Source organism: Lacerta agilis, chromosome 8, assembly GCF_009819535.1.
Source record: "Lacerta agilis isolate rLacAgi1 chromosome 8, rLacAgi1.pri, whole genome shotgun sequence".
NCBI lineage: Eukaryota > Metazoa > Chordata > Lepidosauria > Squamata > Lacertidae > Lacerta > Lacerta agilis.
In genome coordinates, this window is record NC_046319.1 from 25155508 (window position 1) to 25175354 (window position 19847).

At 43.5% G+C, this 19847-nt stretch overlaps 1 protein-coding gene across 1 annotated transcript in view; it reads left to right on the forward strand.

Annotated features, from left to right (window-relative positions):
* CCDC30 (coiled-coil domain containing 30) overlaps nt 1-19847 on the forward strand; it is a 41328-nt gene that overhangs the window by 4777 nt on the left and 16704 nt on the right. Inside the window, 9 exon segments of the mRNA XM_033157079.1 lie at nt 3124-3244; nt 9573-9766; nt 10792-11022; nt 11507-11660; nt 13364-13417; nt 15517-15632; nt 16441-16551; nt 17667-17758; nt 18467-18659. Coding sequence (XP_033012970.1) covers nt 3124-3244; nt 9573-9766; nt 10792-11022; nt 11507-11660; nt 13364-13417; nt 15517-15632; nt 16441-16551; nt 17667-17758; nt 18467-18659 — 1266 coding nt within the window.

A 19847-nucleotide genomic window follows, 5' to 3' on the forward strand; every position in this document is an offset into this window, starting at 1 on the left:
GGATGCCAGGAGTCCACTTACGGGATGGTCAGATCATAGTCTGAGGCCAAGTGCTTGTGGAAGTGTCAACAAACACAGCCAGACCTAGACTCCTTTGGAAACGATAAAGTGGGGGAGAGCCTGTCAATTCTTATCAATGCCAGATAGGGTTGGAAATGCCATTGCCTGAAGCCCTCCTGAATGTCGGGATAACCAGTGATTGGGATAACCAGCCGTCTGAGAGCCTGCTCCGGCTGGTTATGAAGGTCCGCTGGTTATGAGGGTTCTTGAAGGTCGTGAGGAGTTTTAGGAGTTGCAGAAGGTCTGAAGAGGATAGGATAGGCAGCAAGAAGCAAAGCAAAAGGTGTGGCCGAAGAAGCAGAAAGGAGGCCAAATAAATGAGACTGCAGTCGGCTGTTGGGTTGCGCTCTCCCAACTACTCTCTGTGCGTGTTCTTTCTCTCTCATTTCTCTCCTGTTCTCTCTTTAGTTTCTCTCACCGCTTACAGAGAGCAGGGGCCATTTATTAACAAATCATACAACGTCATCAACTTAGCATAAACCAATCATAACATAGCAATAGCAAGTGTTTCCGGGCGGGAAACCAGCCTTGCGACCATTACCAGGAGGCTTCCTGGCGCGCTTTCGGGGGGCGCGGAAGGATCCAGGCTCCAATCTCCGGCCGGATCTTCTTTCCTTCTGCGTGTTGCGCGGAAGGATCGGCAAAGCGGCTATTGCACGGGAAAACCCAAAACGTATTCCCACACCTGAAAAGCTGCTGCCATTCAGTGCAGACAATACTGAGCTAGCAGTATAGGACAGCTTCTTTTGTTCTAGTGAAATACATTGGTGTGGGCAGGGGGTTTCAGCCTTCCCTTGTCTTGACCTTAAACTCTTGTTGATTCAAACTTTAGATCAGTGGCTTTCAACTGTGTTTTGTTGGTTTTTTCCATTTGGTTATAAGGGGAAGATCAGTCATGATGGATCTATGTGCCTAAAAGATGGTGTGTTCTTTCTCCCCTGTGAGAGGTAATTGCCTCTGAATACCAGTTGCTGGGATTCACACGTGGGAAGAGTGCTGCCACCTTTAAAAAGTGGCACTCCAGACCTGCTTGTAGGCTTCCCTTTAGGACATCCAGTTGGCCAGTCTGACAGCGGAGTGCTGGATTAAATGGGCATAATCCACGAAACCTACCTGAATCCTCTGTAATGTGCAGGAGTTCTCTGTGGCAGATGCACCAATGGTCCCATGCCCACCAGTTAACATGGAAAGGCTTCTCTACCACTAGACAGTTTGAAGGCTTCTTCTTTAGCTATCAACGGCATAAATCCATTCTGATCTAGGGGACTCAGACGATTTCTCAAACACGTGAAAATCCACATGAAGGTAATCTCAGTACTGAGCAGAAGGTAGGACAGAGCTTTCCAAACTGTGTGTCGTGACACATTAGTGTGTTGGCTGCAGCATATATGTGTGTCATGCAAATGCTTCCCACACTATTACCGGGGCTGGAAAGGAGTTAGTTTTACCTCCAGTTTGCTAGTAAAACTGAATTACTGTGTTGCGAAATGATGCATGTGTAAAAAGTGTGTCACCAACATGAAAAGTCTGGAAAGCTCTGGACTCTGTAGGGAGTCTGATAGTGTTTTCAGGCAGGGCACTCGTAGGGATGGACTGAGCAGCCTAATTCTGTTTGTTCTATGACTCGCTGGATGCTAAGGCATAGGCCTGTGCCATTCTGTCTTGTACAGCTTCATTGAAAAAATGTGCCCCAAACCTGCATATAAATGATATGTATTTTATATGGACTTTTAAACATAAAATACATACTTTTTAATGCGCTCATCTCGTGTGTTACACATTTTGTGTGCCTTATTTTACCTAATATATATATTTTTGTGTGCCCTTCCTTTTGTACACTAAAACTGCATAGTCAGATCTGGAGAGCTGCACGATCTGACAGGAAGTTGCATTGTGATCCTGAAGCAAGTTCAGGAGTGTTGAAGTGAGTTGGTCTGCTGAAAAAAGCTCATTTGTCACAGCAAGAGTTAAGCAAAGCAATGACTCCATCTGCTGGCAGTTAAAGAAATAACCTAATTTCAGCACAGTGCAGATTACAGTAGTATGGGTCTAGGTCAGGGGTCACCAACCTTTTTCAGTCGTGGGCTGGTCCACTGTCCCCCAGACCATATGGTGGGCCGGACTATATTTTGAAGAAAAAAACGAACAAATTCCTATGCCCCACAAATAACCCAGAGATGCATTTTAAATAAAAGGACACATTCTACTCATGTAAAAACACGCTGAATCCCAGACCGTCCATGGGCCTTAGGTTGCCTACTCCTGGTATAGGTGGTCTTTCAAACAACTTGATCCCAAATAAATCAGGCTTTTAAAGTTTAACACCATCACTTTAAATTGAGCCCAGAAACATAAACTGGGTTTTGCCATAGAAGACTGGAATGAATGAATGAATGAATGCATGAGCGAAAGAGTTTCAGTTATTAGCTGCTGGGAAAGACCTATGCCTGAGACCTTGGAGCACTGGTGCCAGTCACAGTAGATGTTACTGCTGATGGGAGCTTGTGGCAGAAAACAGGCTGCACAATTGTTAAAACAGCTGCCCAGGCTCCCATTTACTAATGACACAGATTCAAGGGATTTGTGTTAATTTACAGCTACCACCTAAACCCAACTCAGTTGGTGAAATAATCTGCAGCAGCATCTCTGGTATTTCCTCGAGTTGATGAGGCTCATTTGACAACAACAAGAAATCGAGCCTTTAGTGTCATCGGTCAAGTTCTGTAGAACTCTCTGCCAGTAGTGATTCAGGCACCTTCTATGCCAGTGTTTAAAGGCCTGCTGGAAACCTTTCCTCAGGGCCTATGCAGGCAATTGAGAGTTCATCCTTCTGCAGTGGTTATTGATGTTTGTTTTTAACTTTTTTGCTTTCAAATTGTTTTTCACTTTTTATGCTTTTATTGTGGGGTTTTTATCTTTTTCACGTTGTAAAGTGCATAGATATATTTTTATGATTTAGCGGCATGTACATTTTAATAAATAAATAAATATGGGCAAATAATGCAGCCTGACCTGTCCTTGCTGATTGGGAATCATAGACCTGCTTTGTCCTTCTCTTTTCAGGTGGAAAATTACGTGGCCCACATCCGTATGTTGACGGAAGCGCGGGATTCTTTGGCAACTGCATTTGAGAGAGAAAATGCGCAGCTTAGGGTGGAAGTTGCACAGCTACAACTTGAGCAAGGTACTCTCTCTCTCCCTCACTTTGCTGAACGTGTCAGATCCAGGACCGTGAGGCTGAGGCCACCCTCCCAATAGTGTCCCCTCAGCTAGCCCATTGCTCACAAGGATCTTGATCAAACTGGAAAGTGGGGCGTAGAACGGCTTTTTATTACTTTATCTACTTAGAACATTTGGACCCCTTGTTTCAGCCAGAAACATTCCCCAAGTGGCTTAAATACAACTAATTAAAACAAGGCAGTCCCTGACCGCAAGCTTACAAGGTATAAAGCACAATACACAATACACAAGGGGAAAGGGATGGGGGGGGGAGATGAAAAAAGCTTAGGCACCAATTTTTAAATGGTAGTTGCTATAAATGCCTGCTGTAAACTTTTCCATTCCACCATATCAGTACAGGCAATTACAACTACAATGGTCTATTGAGATTTGCTTTTAATTCCTTTTTGCTTTTAAGTAGATTTTAGCTTTTTATAATTTATTGTCTGGTTTTCTGTTTTTATATTGTTGTATATTATAAACTGCTTGGCACATTTTTATGATACAGTGGTATATAAATATTTTTACAAATAAATAATAAATATAATGGCCAGCTGGCATGGAAGCAGCTCAGAGGCAGGAGGCACCAGATGGAACTGGTCTTTCTGCTGGCTGATGGAATGAGCCCTGCTTCCCATCTCTCCCAATGAAGTACCTTTCTTCCTCTTATACTTCCACCCCCAGTTTCCCTAAATAAGAGGCGTTGGGCAGGTTGACTGTTCCGGGGGAACTCATGAAATGGCTCACCTCAGGAGCCCTGAGAACCACAGTTCAGGTGTCTGTGATGTGCTTACTGGATTAATCTGTGGTTTTAAGTCTGTACAGAAATCCATGTTTTAAATATGTTCTTAAATATGCATTTTTTCAAAAAAAATAGGATAAGTCAATGGACTTAAGTTCTGCGATTTCAGTGATTCTATCCTGAGTACGGCTTAGTTCAATACTACCTGCATTTTATCTCAGTGTACACATTTCCAAATGTATTTTATCCTAAAACAGAGCTTGAGGGTCAGAGCCTCTCCTGATGCTTCCCACTTCTCGGCATCTGTTATCTAGAGGTATATTGATTTTGGACTGGGGCAAAGGATTCTGTGGCCCTCCAGATGTTACTGGACTACAGAATGGCTTTCCTTTGGCCCTTTTTGGAGACATATTTTCTCTGTAAAATGACTAAACAGGAAGTGGGCAAACATCTGGGTTCTGCCACACAGTTACAAAAGAGAGAGATTCATTCAGTGGAGGCTTCAAGGAAAAATTGGCTCCTTCTTTGTTGCATTGGAATCAATATAAAACAAACCAGGCAATAAATGTGGATGTAATAAGTATGCTTTAATTTAATTACAAAAGAGCTTGTTGGTTCAGGTCAATGGCCCATCTAGTCCAGCCAACCAGATGCCCCAGTGGGAAACCAGCAGTCAGGATCCAAGCGCAAGAGCACTCTCTCTCCTGTGGTTTCCAGCAACTGGCATTCATAGTCATTGCTGCTGCCAGCTGTGGAGGCAGAGTATAGCCATTGATAGCTAGTAGCCATTGATAACCTATTAAATCCTGTTAAGTATATTTACCATTTAGCTGTTAAATCCTGTTAAGTTCATCCTGTTAAATAAATGTTGAACGTAAGGTGGTTAAGTTAAAGGGTTGAACATGAGTTAGGTTAGTAGTAACTATACTCATGGGTATAGTTACAAAACCATAATTGAGCTCTTGCTGTTTTCCTCTGCTCATTGCCCACAGTGGTTCTCAACAGTGCCGCAAGCAGAGAGCTGACCTTGAGGACGAAGCTACTTCCACAGCTCTTGCCTAACCCATGCATGCATTTAGTGGATGGATCAATGCATTATGTGATAATGGATCAACGGCTTTAGTGAGGGTGTGTGTGTGTGTGTGTGTGCGTTCTCAGCCTCCAAACCACAGAGCCCTAATTGCCTTGCACACAAACCAACCAAGCAAAAGAATGGAGCAATTTAAGCGTTCACAGAGAAAATATTTTTGCTGATGTGTTAGAATCAAATAAGTGTTTTTTTAAAAATTGACCTGCTTGTTTATTGTATTTGTGCCTGGCTGTGCAGTCAACTTGGTCTCCTGAAGCAGCTTACGGCAGTTAAAATCTCAGTTGCCAATGCACAGAAAAGTTACATGGAAAATAATTAAGAGAGCAGCAATAAGATAAAACAGGCACCACCTTCTCAATGCATCCTCAAAGAGATGGAAGTACTGTAGAAGAGACCAGCATATTCAAAAACAGTAATGTTATTCCATCTCTCATCTGATTCAACCCATGCCACATATCACATCTTAACTTTGAAACCAGGTTCCCAGCGCTCTCTTCTCCTCTTAGTACAGTGGTACCCCGCTAGACGAATGCCTCGCAAGACGAAAAACTCGCTAGACGAAGGCATTCGTCTAGCGGAAGGCTGCCCCGCAAGACGAAAAAGTCTATGGGGCTGCCTCGCAAGACGAAAAATTTTCGTCTTTTTTTTTTTTTCGTTTTGCGGAGCGCGGCTGTCATTGCCGCTCCGCAAGACGAAAAACCCGCTAGACGAAAATTTTCGCAGAACGAATTATTTTCGTCTAGCGGGGCACCACTGTAGAAGGTTCCCAACAAAAGCATATTTCCCCAATGAGAGTCACAGTGCCCTGGTTTCACCTCCCAAGTGACCATTGGTGGCTGGTGCTTGCCAGGACTGGAAGGGGAAGCGGGGAATCAAAGGCAGTATGCTAGGAATCACAGGTGGGAAGAGTTACTGTTGCACTCAAGTCCTGCTTGCTGGCTTCCCAAATGCATCTGGTCAGCCACTGAGGAAAGCAGACCACCTAAATGGGCCGCTGAAAAAAGTAAGGGTAAAGGCTAAAACTCAGTGACAAAGTATCTGTTTTTCATGCAGAAGGTGCAAGATTCAGTGTTGCTGGATCCAGCTCCCATCATCCTTGGCCACTGGCTATGCTGGCGAGGCTGATGGAAGCTGGAGTCCAACAACTTCTGGAGAGCTGCGACTTACTCCCCACTGGCCTGAAGCAGTTGGCAGAGTAGAGTCCATCATCAGCAAGACCTGTGCCGTCTTTATGGAATGTGAACCCAATGAATGCAAAAGAATCTGTCCAGTGATGTCTGAACCATCCAGATTAGCCTGGGCTTATCACATGGAAGTAAGGAAAGAATCTAGAGGGGAGAACAGCAGTGGTTTTGCCTACAGAACAAAAGTGAACAAAACCCTCTCTCATAACACTGCAACTTGTGGACATCCAATAAAGCCAAATGTTGGGAGATTGAGATGAAATAGAAGAAAGGACTTATTCACACAGCGCAAAGTTAAACTATGAAACTTGCTTTTGCAAGAGGCAGTTATGGCCACCAACTTAAATGACTTTCACAGAGGATTCGACAAATAGAGAAGGGGCTATTGATGGCTACTTGCCTCCGCAGTTGGAGGCAGCAATGGTTCTGGAAGCTGCAGGAGGGGAGTGTGTTTCTGTGCTCAAATCCTGTTGGCTTGTTTCCCACAGGCATCTAGTTGGCCACTGTGAGAACAGGATCCTGAACTAGATGGGCTCTCTTTGGCCTGATCCAGCAGGGTTCTTCCTAGGTTTCTATGCGAACAGAAAGTACATAGGAATCATTGTTGTGGGACCTAGGCACGACTGCTCCTCCCTCCACTCCCTGAGTTTTACATGCTTAAACAGAGCAAAAGCCAGACTGCCCACTTACTGTCCAAATCAATTGCATGTTTCCACTCAGAGGCCCTGCTGCCCATTCCATTTGCTCTTGGAATCGAAAACATCTCTGCGGTTTCCACTCTGTGCTATCCCCTTTGATTTTAAACTGCAGCTTAATAAAGGGGGTGTACAAAGGGCCGAGGATAGGCAGTAACAACCAAAAAGGGAACAAAAGGGAAGCAGAAACGGCTGTGCTAGGAACACGCTGCATGGATTACTGTGTTTCTTTGTTTATAAAAATATTTCATGGAAAAAAGACATACATAAAAAATCATACATAAAACCATGCAATAAAACGACTTAAAATTTTAAAATCAGAGATCAACTAGAGACAGTAGCCAAATGATACCCCAGATTTATCCCACATCTTTGTCTGGTTTGCCAGCTATGGCTGTTCCTGGACTGGGATAGCCTGACCACTGCAGTCCATGCATTGGGAGCCGTGAGGCTTGGTTACTGCAATGCGTTGCCCTTGGACCTGATTTGGAAGCTCCATCTGGTGCAGAATGCAGTGGTCAGACTGCTGATGGGAGCTGTTGTCCAACAACATGTGACCCCATTGTTGAAACAGCTACACTGAATGCCCACTTACTACCACACTGGGTTCAAGGTCCTTGTATTAACTTGCAAATCCCTAAACAACTTAGGTACAGGGAACTACCTCTTGAACCCTTCTAACCCAGCTCAATCATGGAGATCACCTGCACCTGTTGGTCGTTCCCCAGGTTGTGAGGCCTCATCTGACAGTAACAAAAACTGAGCCTTTAGGGTTGTTGGCCCAGTCTTGTGGAATGCTGTTCCAATAAAGCTTTAGCAAGTGTAGCTTCCTGTTTCGGGCAGTGAGAAATGGCTGACTCCCACACGATCGGACCTCAGCCGTGCCAGTAATTCAGGGTTGATATGGGGGTAATTAGCCCTGGCAGACTCCCCAGGGTGGGGGAGGATTGTCTCGTAGACCCGCAGATCGTCCAAGATTTGTCAGCTGGCATCAAGGTGCAAGTGGCAAGGATGCTGAGTCCTAGAGCACGGCACGGCTGGCACTCTCCGAAGTCTCTCTCACAAGCTGGAAATATCTGTGTGATAAAATAATTAGATTTGGACAATAAACAGACATAGTCTGGAGCAAAGAAGATTGAGAAAAAATCTGCAGAATTGCACAGTCCCTGGTGTTTAAGCTTGGACTTCAAAGAGATTCTCATCATGGTGTTTGGATTTATGGAGGTGATTGATACGTTCTTTTTTCTTCTCTAGAATTGTTTTTCTATGCCAAGCTTCATTAAGATTTTTTTTTAAACTGAGTACAGATGGACTTCTATTTATAATTAAGTATTCAGCTGCACAGCTTTACTTAGACTTGATAAAGATAAAAGAAGAAGCAAGATGGCACTTGTTAGTATGACGCAGTATGGAAAAATTATAATCCCTCCCTTTTTTGAGGGAAGTGGGAAATACTTGCTAGCTGACTTTATAATGACTTGAGATAACAATTTGGGAGAACATACAGTGCATCTGTTTGCAGAATTTCTTCATTATGAGCGAGAGAGAAGGCTAAGTGAATGTCTAGCAACCCCCCTTCTAGGGCCCGGGGGGGGGGTTGTGTGGTCTCCGGGAAAGCTGATCGATCGCCAAATGACTAACATCTGTGGAATACATTTCATTTACATTGCAATATTGCAAACAGTATGCTTAACAACTTAACATTGGGAATTTATTGTGAAAAGTAACAATTTAACAACTTGGGAGTTACTGTGTCATTAAACTTCAAACGACAGGCTTGGACAACAGCCCGGATTGGAAGATTGGAATGAAGTCAGGAAAAGCTGCGCTGACAAATTGACAGTTGAAAATATATATATACACAAATAAAACTGTACCCGATGGATGAAAGGATATATGATCTCTGACATGATTGAGAATCGCACAGCCAGGGATGGGGAACTTTAAAGCGTTAAGATTGGAATGTGGAAAATATGAGAACAACAAGAAGGCAGAAATGAAAACATTGGAGATATACTTCAGAGGTCCAGAATATGGGAAGCCCCCCCCCCCAAATCAATAATTTGGATTGTAATTTGGCTGTTTATTTTATTTTATTATTTTTAATTGGATTATGATTTGATGGATTTGTTAATTGGATGTTCTTATTGGAAAACTAAATGATTTATTAAAAGCAAGTGCCATCTGTTTAAACATTTAAATGTCTGCTGAAAACTTTTCTGTGCCACCAAGCTTATGCAGACAGTGGATGATCTTTGATTTTATCTTTTTTGGTTTTATGTGGGTTTTATTGTATATTCAAGTGGTGGAGAACAGAGTTTTGTTTTGTTTTTAAATGGGACGAAAACCTTGCAAATCTTATTTCCTGGAGGTGGAAGTGGAATGAGTGAATACAACAAAGCAGCAGCTGAATTGCCTTCAGCTCTCTGGGCAGGCGTGGAGGCAGCCCCCTCTTTGGCTATGGATCTTGGAGGTGGGTCTTTCCTGTCTCTGGCCTTGTGCTGAAGCCCAGCAACTCTTTCCAAGAAAGCTGGTTCTTTTTTTAGGATGCTTAGGTGTGCATTTCTTCCCCATCCCACCAGAATCTCAGCAGAAGGAAGTGGAAGAAATGTTGGAGCAGGAAGGCTTGTTTGATATTGCCCACAGCAGCCCCAGTGAACAGGTTGCTTATTTGCTGGTTGAGAGAAGCACCCTACTGGAGAAGATAGATGTGCTGGAACAAAAGCTGCAATTCCCCAGCTGTTTGGAAAGCCTTTGCTCAGCTGCTCAGCTTCAGGTACATCACCTTTCTTTATTTAGAATGCTTTTCTATCCTGCCTTAAAGCCCCGAGCGGCTCCCAGAGGTTCATAGTATAGTCTTTATTCAAGTGCAGCATTGGGAACAGAAATGCCATGGTGTCCATATGGGGCCAGGATTACTGAGGCAGCATTTTCTGCCCTAGAATCATAAGGAGCTGCCTTATACCGAGTCATGGCATTGGTCTGCCCTGCTCAGTATTGTCTGCACCAGTGGTGGACAAAAGCTAGGTTGCAATCTACTGGTAGGTCTCTGTGTGATGTGTTGTAGATCAGCAATGGTTTCTGATGAGGACTACAAATTCTGTTGGCCATGCTGACCTACGCTGATGGGAACAGGAGTCGAGTAACATCTGGAGGCCCGCAGGCTCCCCACCCTGTTCCCCAGGGTCCTGACTCAGCAGCTGAAGACCAGTGACCTCTCATGGAGGAGAGAACTATTGATGGCTACTAGCCATGATAACTCTGCTCTGCCCTTCATAGATGGAGGCAGCCATGCTTCTGAATACCTGTTGCTGGAAGCCACAGGAGGGGAGAGGGCTCTTGTGCTCAAATCCTGCTTACAGGTTTCCCTCTGGGGCATCTGGTTGGCCACTGTGAGAACAGGATTCTGGACTATATATATTGTCCATTTTGTTTCCAGGTCTCACTAAGACAGGAAAACATAGGATTTCCCAATTCATTTCCCTCCAGATTGATAGGGGATAAGTATGTATATTCAGGGAGCAGAAGAGGTGTTTTCAGATAACATCTGAAGAAGTGTGCACTGTGCATGCACACGAAAGCTCATACCAATAACAAACTTAGTTGGTCTCTAAGGTGCTACTTGAAGGAATTTTTTTATTTTTTATTTTGTTTTGATCTGTTCACCCTTTAAACATTATGTTTGTTTTTACTCTCCATGTTATTTATATTACTACTATGAAGAAATGCAAGGGGAAGTATTTTGGTGAAGTTATGTATTTTTAATAATTCTTCTTCCTTTCTTCCTTTTTTTTGTCTAAGGATCAGTTAGATCACATCCAGCGGACACTAGAAGATGAGCTTCAGGAGCAACGGAAATCTATGCAGTGCACCAAAGAGATGATGCATAAAGTAATAAAGAGAAGAAATTGGTTCCAACCCTTTTCACTTCTGCTCATGCTGCTTAGCGTCGTAGTGTATCTTGGGCGCATCAAGGGTAACGTGGTGTCAATTGAAAGACAGCCATGCATGGATTTTTTTAAAGGTATCACATAATTCCTGGAAAAAGTTGTCTATAGAAGTTGTAGTGGAAGGACCAGACACAGCACTGACAGAAACCTTGGGAAATGAAATGGAAAGTCCCCTATGGGATGAAGATCTATGTGCACTTCTGAAGCTGTCTTGTACAAAGTCAGGAGAAGATTGGTTTATTTTCCCCACAGATTTTTGTTTGTTTGTTTGTTTGTTTGTTTGTTTTAATTGATGGGAGCTGTAATCCTGAAAGGCACAACATTTGCTACCTCTGTACTAGGGGCTGTGTGCTATCGTAAAATGAAGCCACCAGTTTTAAGAAAGCTTTGCTCCACCCACCACCACCTACCCATCCCGACAGGGCCTGAGTGAGAAGCAATGCCGTGGGCCCTTAATTCTGCCCACTTGTGTCCATCTGTTAAAAATGAAGGTTCCGGCACCTAGGATGCAGAGAGGCCATCCCCAGCCAGGGCCCTTCCTCTAAATATTGTACTTTGTCTTTTAGTCTCATGCTGAAGAGCTGGCTAGACAAAGCACCTTGCTCAGGCACACTGAGCAGCACCTGGAGGAAGCCACACACAGGTTGCAGTTGACGCAGGCAGAGATCCAGAGGCTGAAAGAAGAATTGGCCACTCAAAAGGAAAACCAGAGCAAACTGGGTGAGTTCCAACTGCTTGCAGCCACTGACAACTCAAACCTTTTTGGCAGACCTTGGCTGTGATCCATTTTTCTTCTCCGGAAGATGCCACACTACATCAACCCCCGCCCTCATCATACACAAACGAATACATAAAGATGATGTTAACATATAAAAATATTGGCAATGGCCAAGGGGACTACGGATCTATTCTTTTTATTTGCCCTCAATGGCCTGGTCGTGTGTCCAAGAATTTGCACTGCTGTTTAAGGACTGGCGAGATGTGCTCCATATAGCCAGCCACAGCTACGGTAGTGGTGTAGCACTTATGGTTTGGTTTTATCCAAGAGAGTTTTCAAAGGCAACTTCCCATGTAGCACGTTGCAGGAGTCTAATCTGGGTGCTGCCAGAGCATGGGCCACTGTGACCAGGTGATCTCCATCAAGAGGAAATGGGGATGGACACAGCTCGACATACATTTTGGTATCTGTGCCAGCTCAGATTTATAACTTGCATACAAGGCAGTCAAGAACTCTCATCTGGGAACTGAGTTCAAGGAGAGAGATATTCAGCCTCTGTCCCAAAAATAGCTACTTTCCAGGAGAAAGACATGGAGGCTGTTTTGTGAAACACAGTAGGCTTCCCAGGAGGGTCCCCCCCCCACCCCAAAGGCTTGACAATGTGACCCTCTAAACTCATTTTTCCCCTCAGGGCAGAGAGTGTTGCAAAATCACCATAGAACTTTCAGTTAGTGTAGGTCCCAAACTGGCTGCTCTGCTCAGCACAGTCCAACCTCCTGCTCTGCTTTGGCTGATCAATTTCTTTTTAGGGCAGCTTTTGCCTCAGAGGGCATTGTGCCTCAGCCTCCCGACAGCAGTGCGCCTCCAGATCCCTATCAGAGCTGCTGGTGGATTCATTTTCTGGGTGACCCTCGAGTGCACTGAGCCAGTGAGAAATCTGTTACAATTTGCAAATAGTGTTTTCTTTTTTTACACTTGTTTGTGTATCTATGGCTTTTAGTATTTTGAATTTTATGTTATTCTGTGGAATTCCATGTTTCAGGTTTAGAGATTTAGCCAGCTAGGCTATTTAGGTTAAACTTGGGCTTCTGGGTGATGTATTAAGAAGACCTGTGTGTCTTAATAATTTGTGATATCTGTTGTAAAGGATTTCTTCTACCTCTTCAAAACAAATCAGATGGAATCCCTTATTTATTTTAGGTACAAAGCAGCTATTTCTATGGTACCTTTTTCACTTTTAATAGTTCACTGTGGGTTATTGTAGGTTAACAACAATATTATTTCTTGTTTTTGCAACAATAGATGAACATGGCTAGTCCCTAGCAATTGCTTTAATGTTGTTTATTGGTGCCCCACACACATCCATTTAAAATATAAATTAATGGATTTTAAAAAATTAGTAAATAGAGAAGCATTGCCTAAAGCACACAGACCCCTCTGATTGGGGATTTCTGGGACAGTTATTCTAGCAGTGTTCTTCAGCCTTGGGTTCCCAGATGTCTTTGAACTACAACTCCCTTAATCCCTGACCAGGATCATGGGTTTTGTAGTCCCAACATCTGGGGACCCAAGGTTGAAGAACACTGTTCCAGCACACTGTTTGTACTTACTGTGTATGTGTTTAATTATAGGGACAGCAGTAATTTATAACTCTCCTCCCCCCCCCCAAAAAAAACTGCTCCATTCTCTTGGATTTTTCAATCAGCTCCATCCATGGCAGAGAGCTTGAAAGAAGAGGTGAATAAGGTGAAAGACAGTGGTAAGTTGCATGCTGCCTATATCACTTGCTTAGCACATTTGCAGGAATAATTATGATTTGTATTGGACCAAAGGACAATCTGGTTCAGCATCCTGTTTGCAGCAATGGCTAAAGAGATGTTTAACAAGCAGAGCATGAAGGCAACAGCCTTCTCTGCATTTGGTTTTCAGAGGTGTAAATGGGGGGAACTGCAACAAAATGTCACACTCATCATCTGAAATTGATACTGGAGGCAGCATGGAATACTCCTGCCCCAGCATGCTCGTGACCTGGATACTCCGTTCCATTCCTCATCTCCTTTTCTTTTCCTAAAAATCACTTAACAATTTGGGGGGATGGGGTGAATGAACAAATTTTGAAGAATATTTCAGGGTTTGTTTGCTCCCTTAGCTTCCCCTTCTCTCCCCCGCAAGGATTTTCCTTAAGATCCTTTTTCTTTTTTCTTTCTTTTTCTTTTTTGTACTTCTGCAAACATTAGGACTCCCCACAAGCATGCTGGCATACCTTTCTTATTTCTTTGTGGCTTTTAAAATCATGATCCTATTGGCACTCAACCAGCTGAGTTTGTTATTAGAGAGAATTGTGCTGTCCTGCTCTGTTCCATCATAGCTGCATCTGCCCAGGCAGCTCATTGGTTCCCCCTCATTGGCTATACATGTTTCTGGGCAACAGCCAAATCCTGGCCTTGCCTAGCAGTGTCTCCATGTATTTCTAAGTCCCAGTCCCTCTCTGACGACATTTTCACTGGGGCAGTCAACTAGCATCTAAGCTGCACCATTCCACATTGTAGTGACAGGCATGACTAGATGTTGCTTCAACCCCCAGCTATTCCTTGTACTTGGAAACGTGCCAGGGGAAAAGGTTGGGCTAGAGCCATCATCTAGTCTTCTGGGCAGAAGGAGCCTTTTGTGCAGAAAGAGCATCCAGTCAGCTGAGCCCCACCTGTAGCCTGAAGTGGTATAGCTGTATGCAATTAACATGGATGATCATTACACTTCTTCTACATTCCCAGAAGTGGTTTTTATGCTGGGTGAAAGATCAAATAAAACAGAAAACTGAGCATGTAAAGAAATGTCAAGAAGACAGAATAAAGTGCCATCTGAATGCAGCCTGAGAAGGGGATACTTATGTCATGGGGGGTAGGCTGGCTTGCTAGTTCCACCAAGCGCCCCGGATATCCTTGGCTGGCCTCACAAACTGCTCCCCTGTGATGTTTTGCTTTGGGAACTCCAGGCTATCCTCTGAAGAGGGTTCTTCCAGCAGGGGTATGACCAGTGATTTTTTTACTTTAAAAATGTTTAGGGGTACTCTCATTTTGACTCAAGAAAATCACAATTTTATAGTTCAAATCAGAGGGAAATAAATACAGTAAATGGACAGAAGTACAAAGATTCACAAAATGTTTAGGGCTGTGTCCCCCCAGAAAAAAAGCACTTTGTATGACACAACTCAGTAACAATGTCCTGGTCATGTGTCCAGGAATTTGCACTGCTGTGATAATAGGAGGATTTTGGTGAAGGAAACATCATGGGCTGTGTGCCTCCTCCAAAGAACTGGGTCATTAATTTTTGTTTCCCAATTTTTTAAAATTTAATTTTAATAATAACCAACAAGTTTTCCCCGTTTTGTTTTTTTAAAATTGTCACATTGCCAACAAATAAGTAGAGGATACAGTAGTAAAACATACCAGGAGGGAAAGGATAAGCCATCTATAAATACAAAGGCTTCCATAACATAAAAACAATAAAAAACAAAAACAATTATGTTTTTAATGTGGAAATAAAGATAAAAAGTAACCTTGAACTGCACTAAACCCAAGACAACCGCATGGTCCTGTGGGACCTGATGCTCCTGAGCCTTTCTGTCTGTATATAAAATAAGATTAGACCCTATGGCAAAGAAGCACTTGGGCCCCTGGGCACTTTAGCTTATGCCACGCCTTGGAATACCAATATTCCAGCTTCTTGAGATAAAAGACTTCCAAAACTTGGCAATCGTGGCCTCAGCCACTGTCACAAAATGCAAAACGGTGCCATTTCTGAGATGTAAAACAGCGTCTGCTTGGATACCTGCTGGTCATGGCCCCTGGTTGCCTTTAGAAATGTCAGAGCTACAGAAGGCCAGGGAGTTGAACATCCAATTGGACCAAGAAATCCTGGCACTACGCAGCAGAGTCCAACTTCTCGACTCGGAGAGACAAATGTTCTTGGAGCAGGTCAGTCTGGGTCACTAATGTTTGGGGTACTAGTGACCATCGTTGCCAGTGTGGGGTGTGTGGTGGGGCCAAAGAGCCACCCATCCATCACCAGCATTGCTGCAGCTTACCTGAGCAGGGCAGGGGAGGTTGGGGTTGTGCACGTGAACCTTTGGAGCACCAGATTGGCTTTTTGTTAAACTGTTGTGTTGATCTGTTCAGACAGGCTTGCCGCTAAGGGTTGGCATCCTCAGGCAGTTGCCAGTGGCCCAAGTTGCTGACCCTATTATACTGCCGACCAAAAATGCTAACTGCAGCTACCCATGCTTGGTGGTTCTCTCAGTGCTGAGTAGGGATAGGGGAGAATTCCGATTCAGTTTGCATTTAGAGGTGAACTTAAATTAGCACTTAAACAAAACTGAAACACCGCCATCCCTTAAACATTCACGTCTCTGAATTTTATAATGCAGCCAAGTAATGTGTACAAAAATACTTATACTAGGGTAAAGTTTGCCTATATTGGGGAGGGGGGCCTACAAAATGCATTATATTAGGGGGGATTGCTTTGCAGAAATGTGTGTATTAGGAGAATTACACACCAAACTTCTGGTAAAAACATTACATATTGATGTGGAATTGTGGAGAACTGAAGAATGGAAAAATGAGAAACTGAGAGAGGAATTGCTCTGAGGAGGTCTTTCTAACTTGGGTGAACTGGCCCAGGAGAGCAGAGGTTGGATGTGAATTCTCTCTTCTGAATGAAACCATTGGAAGTCTTTCTTTCTTTTTCTTTCTTTCTTTCTCTTTTTCTTTCTTTTTGGCATTTAAGGCTGAAAAGCTTGATGACACGATTCCCAAGTATCAGGTGACTGAGGAAGAGCCAAAATATGTATTAGCCAGGACGGACCAAACTAAAGAACATGAAGGCTGCTTGTTGCAGGTATTTTAAATTTATTTGTTTGCATGTTTGTTTGCATGAATGTTTCTTTGTTTGTTTGTTATTTTTGTGTCCCCTGCATTCTCCAAGGAGGTTAAGAATGGCTCACCCTGTGAGGTAGGTTAGTCAGAGAGAGAGAAAGAGTCACTGGCCCATGTTTCCTGAGTGAGCTTTGGGGCCAAGCACGGGATTTGAATCTGGATCTTCCCAGTCTTGTCTATCCTCTATGCCATACTGGCAGTCTATTTCTTCTCACCCCACCCCACATAAGGGTCAGATTTAAATGGTAGAGGGGAGGGTGTGATTTGAAGGGGCTAATCTTCAACACTTCCCCTACCCACCACTTATTTCTAGCACTGTATTCACCCCATACAGTTAAAATATTAAAAGCACCACTTTAAACAATCATGGCTTTCTCCCGAAAGGAGCCGTAGTCTTTTAAGGGTGCTGAGAGTTGTTAGAAGACCTCTAGTCCCCTCTGAAAGCTACAGTTCCCAGAGCTGCTTAAAAATCCATCCCACTTCATAGGGAACTGTGGGAATTGTAGCTCTGTGAGGGGACTAAGGGGCCGCCTCATGACTGTTAGCACCCTTAACCAAACAACAGCTCCCAGAATCCTTTGAGGGAAGCCATGACTGTTTAAAGTGGAATCATGCTGTTCTAAATATATGTTGTGAGTGCTTTACCCCCAACCCTGGCAACACTTGTAGAAGAACTCCACTTCTCATGGAGGGTAGGAAACAGATTGGAAAGAAAATACAAAATATTAGAAAAAAGCAATAATAGCAGTAATTAAAATGGGCCTTCAAGCAGAGAACAGAACTGGCTAACTAAGGACCAGTAAAGAGCCTGTTCATTAGCTGTGATGAACAAAAGTAATTGGAGAAGGAAGCTTCTAATTAAAGTTGTAGGAGGACCTTTGCTGAATAGGATTTGCAACTATGGGAAAATATGGTTGGGGCCCACTTTCCATGCATGAGGTCATATCAAGACGGGCTGGAAAAGGTTCCTGCCTGAAAACCTGGAGAGCTGCTGGTGGCCAGGCTGAGCTAGATGGACCCGTAGTCTGTCTGGATATAAGGTAGTTTACTATGCTCCTAAATTTTCTTGGATCACAGGATAAAAAGGGAAAGCTGAAAGCTGAAGAAGAGACAAGCATTTTGGATGAAGCTTCCTCAGAATCTGAACATAACAAGGCCCTTCATCAGAGGTGAATAAGCTAAGCAAATGTCAAAAAGCAAATGATTTCCACCAAGTCTCAGTTGGTAGAACATCTCAGGGTTGTGAGTTCAAGCCTCATATTGGGCAAAAGATTCCTGCTTTGCAGGAGGTTGAACTAGATGATCCTTGTGGTCCCTTCCAACTCTACAATTCTGAGATTCTGTGATCACTTAAATTATGTAAATGTGCCACTTTCTTTGCTGCTGTTGTCTTATTGCCCACGATCCTTTCTTCCACAAAGTACATTTTGTGAATTTCTGCTTTGGTGCATTCACACAGCAGATACTGGTAGGTCAGCAAACTTTTTCAGCAGGGGGCTGGTCCATTGTCCATCAGACCTTGTGGGGGGCCGGACTATATTTTGAAAAAAAAAAAAAATGAACAAATTCCTATGCCCCACAAATAACCCAGAGATGCATTTTAAATAAAAGGTTACATGCTACTCATGTAAAAACACGCTGATTCCCAGACTGTCCATGGGCCAGATTTAGAAGGCAATTGGGCCGCATCCGACCCCCGGGCCTTAGTTTGCCTACCCATGGGTTACATGGTGCCAACCCTCAGGTAGCACAGCACCTCTGATTGCCAGTCAGTTTCCGGGCCCAATTGAAGATGGCAACATTAATTTCAAATCTTTAACTTAAACTGCGCCAGCTGCTTCAGGGACCTCCTGCCAATGTGTTTCACTTTGACGTAGGTGCCGCCGAGCCATTGAAGGTGTAGAATGCCAAAACTCGCAGCTCCTGCACAAGCTCCGGAAGTTGGAGCGGGAACACGAGGACCTGGTGGAGAGGAATGAGGAGCTGGAGTCCCTCCTGGGGGAGACGCAGAACCAGACTAAGGATGAGCGGGAGCAGTTTGAGTGTGAGGTAGACGGACTGCAGAGGAAGGTAACCAGGACTGACCAGGTGTTATTTGTTTAGAGCATTTTTATACCTCGCACATCAGCCCCAAAGGCTCCCACAAATAACAAAAACAAGGCAGTCCCTGCCCGTGAAAGTTTAGTTTTTTAAAAAACGACATGCAAAGGAAAAGGGATAGGGAGGGAAGAGGAAAATCAAAACTCAGGCACCAATTTCTAGACAGTTATTCCTATAATGATCAGCTGCCCCATTTCAGGGGCAGGAGGTTCCTGTTGGAGCCAGACCTCTGGCAAAGATGATGGTTCTGCTTCCTGTCTCTCCCACTGAGGCAAGTCGCAGGGCTGTCTTTCCTCTAGACCTTGGGGTCCAGGAGGGGCTTTCGAAGCCCAATTCACACTCTTGCAAGCTGGGCTTCTGTTGACCATCAAGGCATTTTGTGTTGTTGTTTTTCTCCGCTGGGGTTGAACATCTGTACGGTGTGAAATGGTTGGTTGAACTGGAGGGCAAGTAGGCAGTGAACTTTGAAAAAGGGTAGAGGCTGAGGTGGGATTTGGAGGGAGGAGACAGTCTCTGATTTCTGGGACATGAAGCAGAGGGCCTTCTCGGTAGTGGCACCCGCCCTGTGGAATGCTCTCCCATCAGATGGCAAGGAAATATACCAACTATCTGACTTTTAGAAGACATCTGAAGGCAGCCTTGTTTAGGGAAGTTTTTAATGTTTGATATTTTATTGTGTTTTTAATATTCTGTTGGGAGCCACCCAGAGTGGCTGGGGAAACCCAGCCAGATGGGCGGGGTATAAATAATTTTTTATTATTATTATTATTATTATTATTATTATTATTATTATTATTATTATTATTATATTTATTAGGACAGACAATCTATCAGTTTTTATTTCTTTGGGTTCCTTTTTTTTAACAACCTTGAGTTCAGTTCACCCCTTTTCCACATCAGTTTGTGATTGATTAATTGATTGAATGAATGATTCAATAAATTCAGGCACATTTCCTATAACATACACATTATATACATATATATATATAAATTTTCCCAATTTACAATCAAGTGGTGTCTGTTTTATTTATTTAAACATTTGTGTGATGCTAATTCATTTTAAAAATACCAGAGATCACAGTGATCTGCACATAAAACCACTCAATAAAAACCATATTATAACCATATAAGAAATCGAACTATTGTGGAAATATGTCG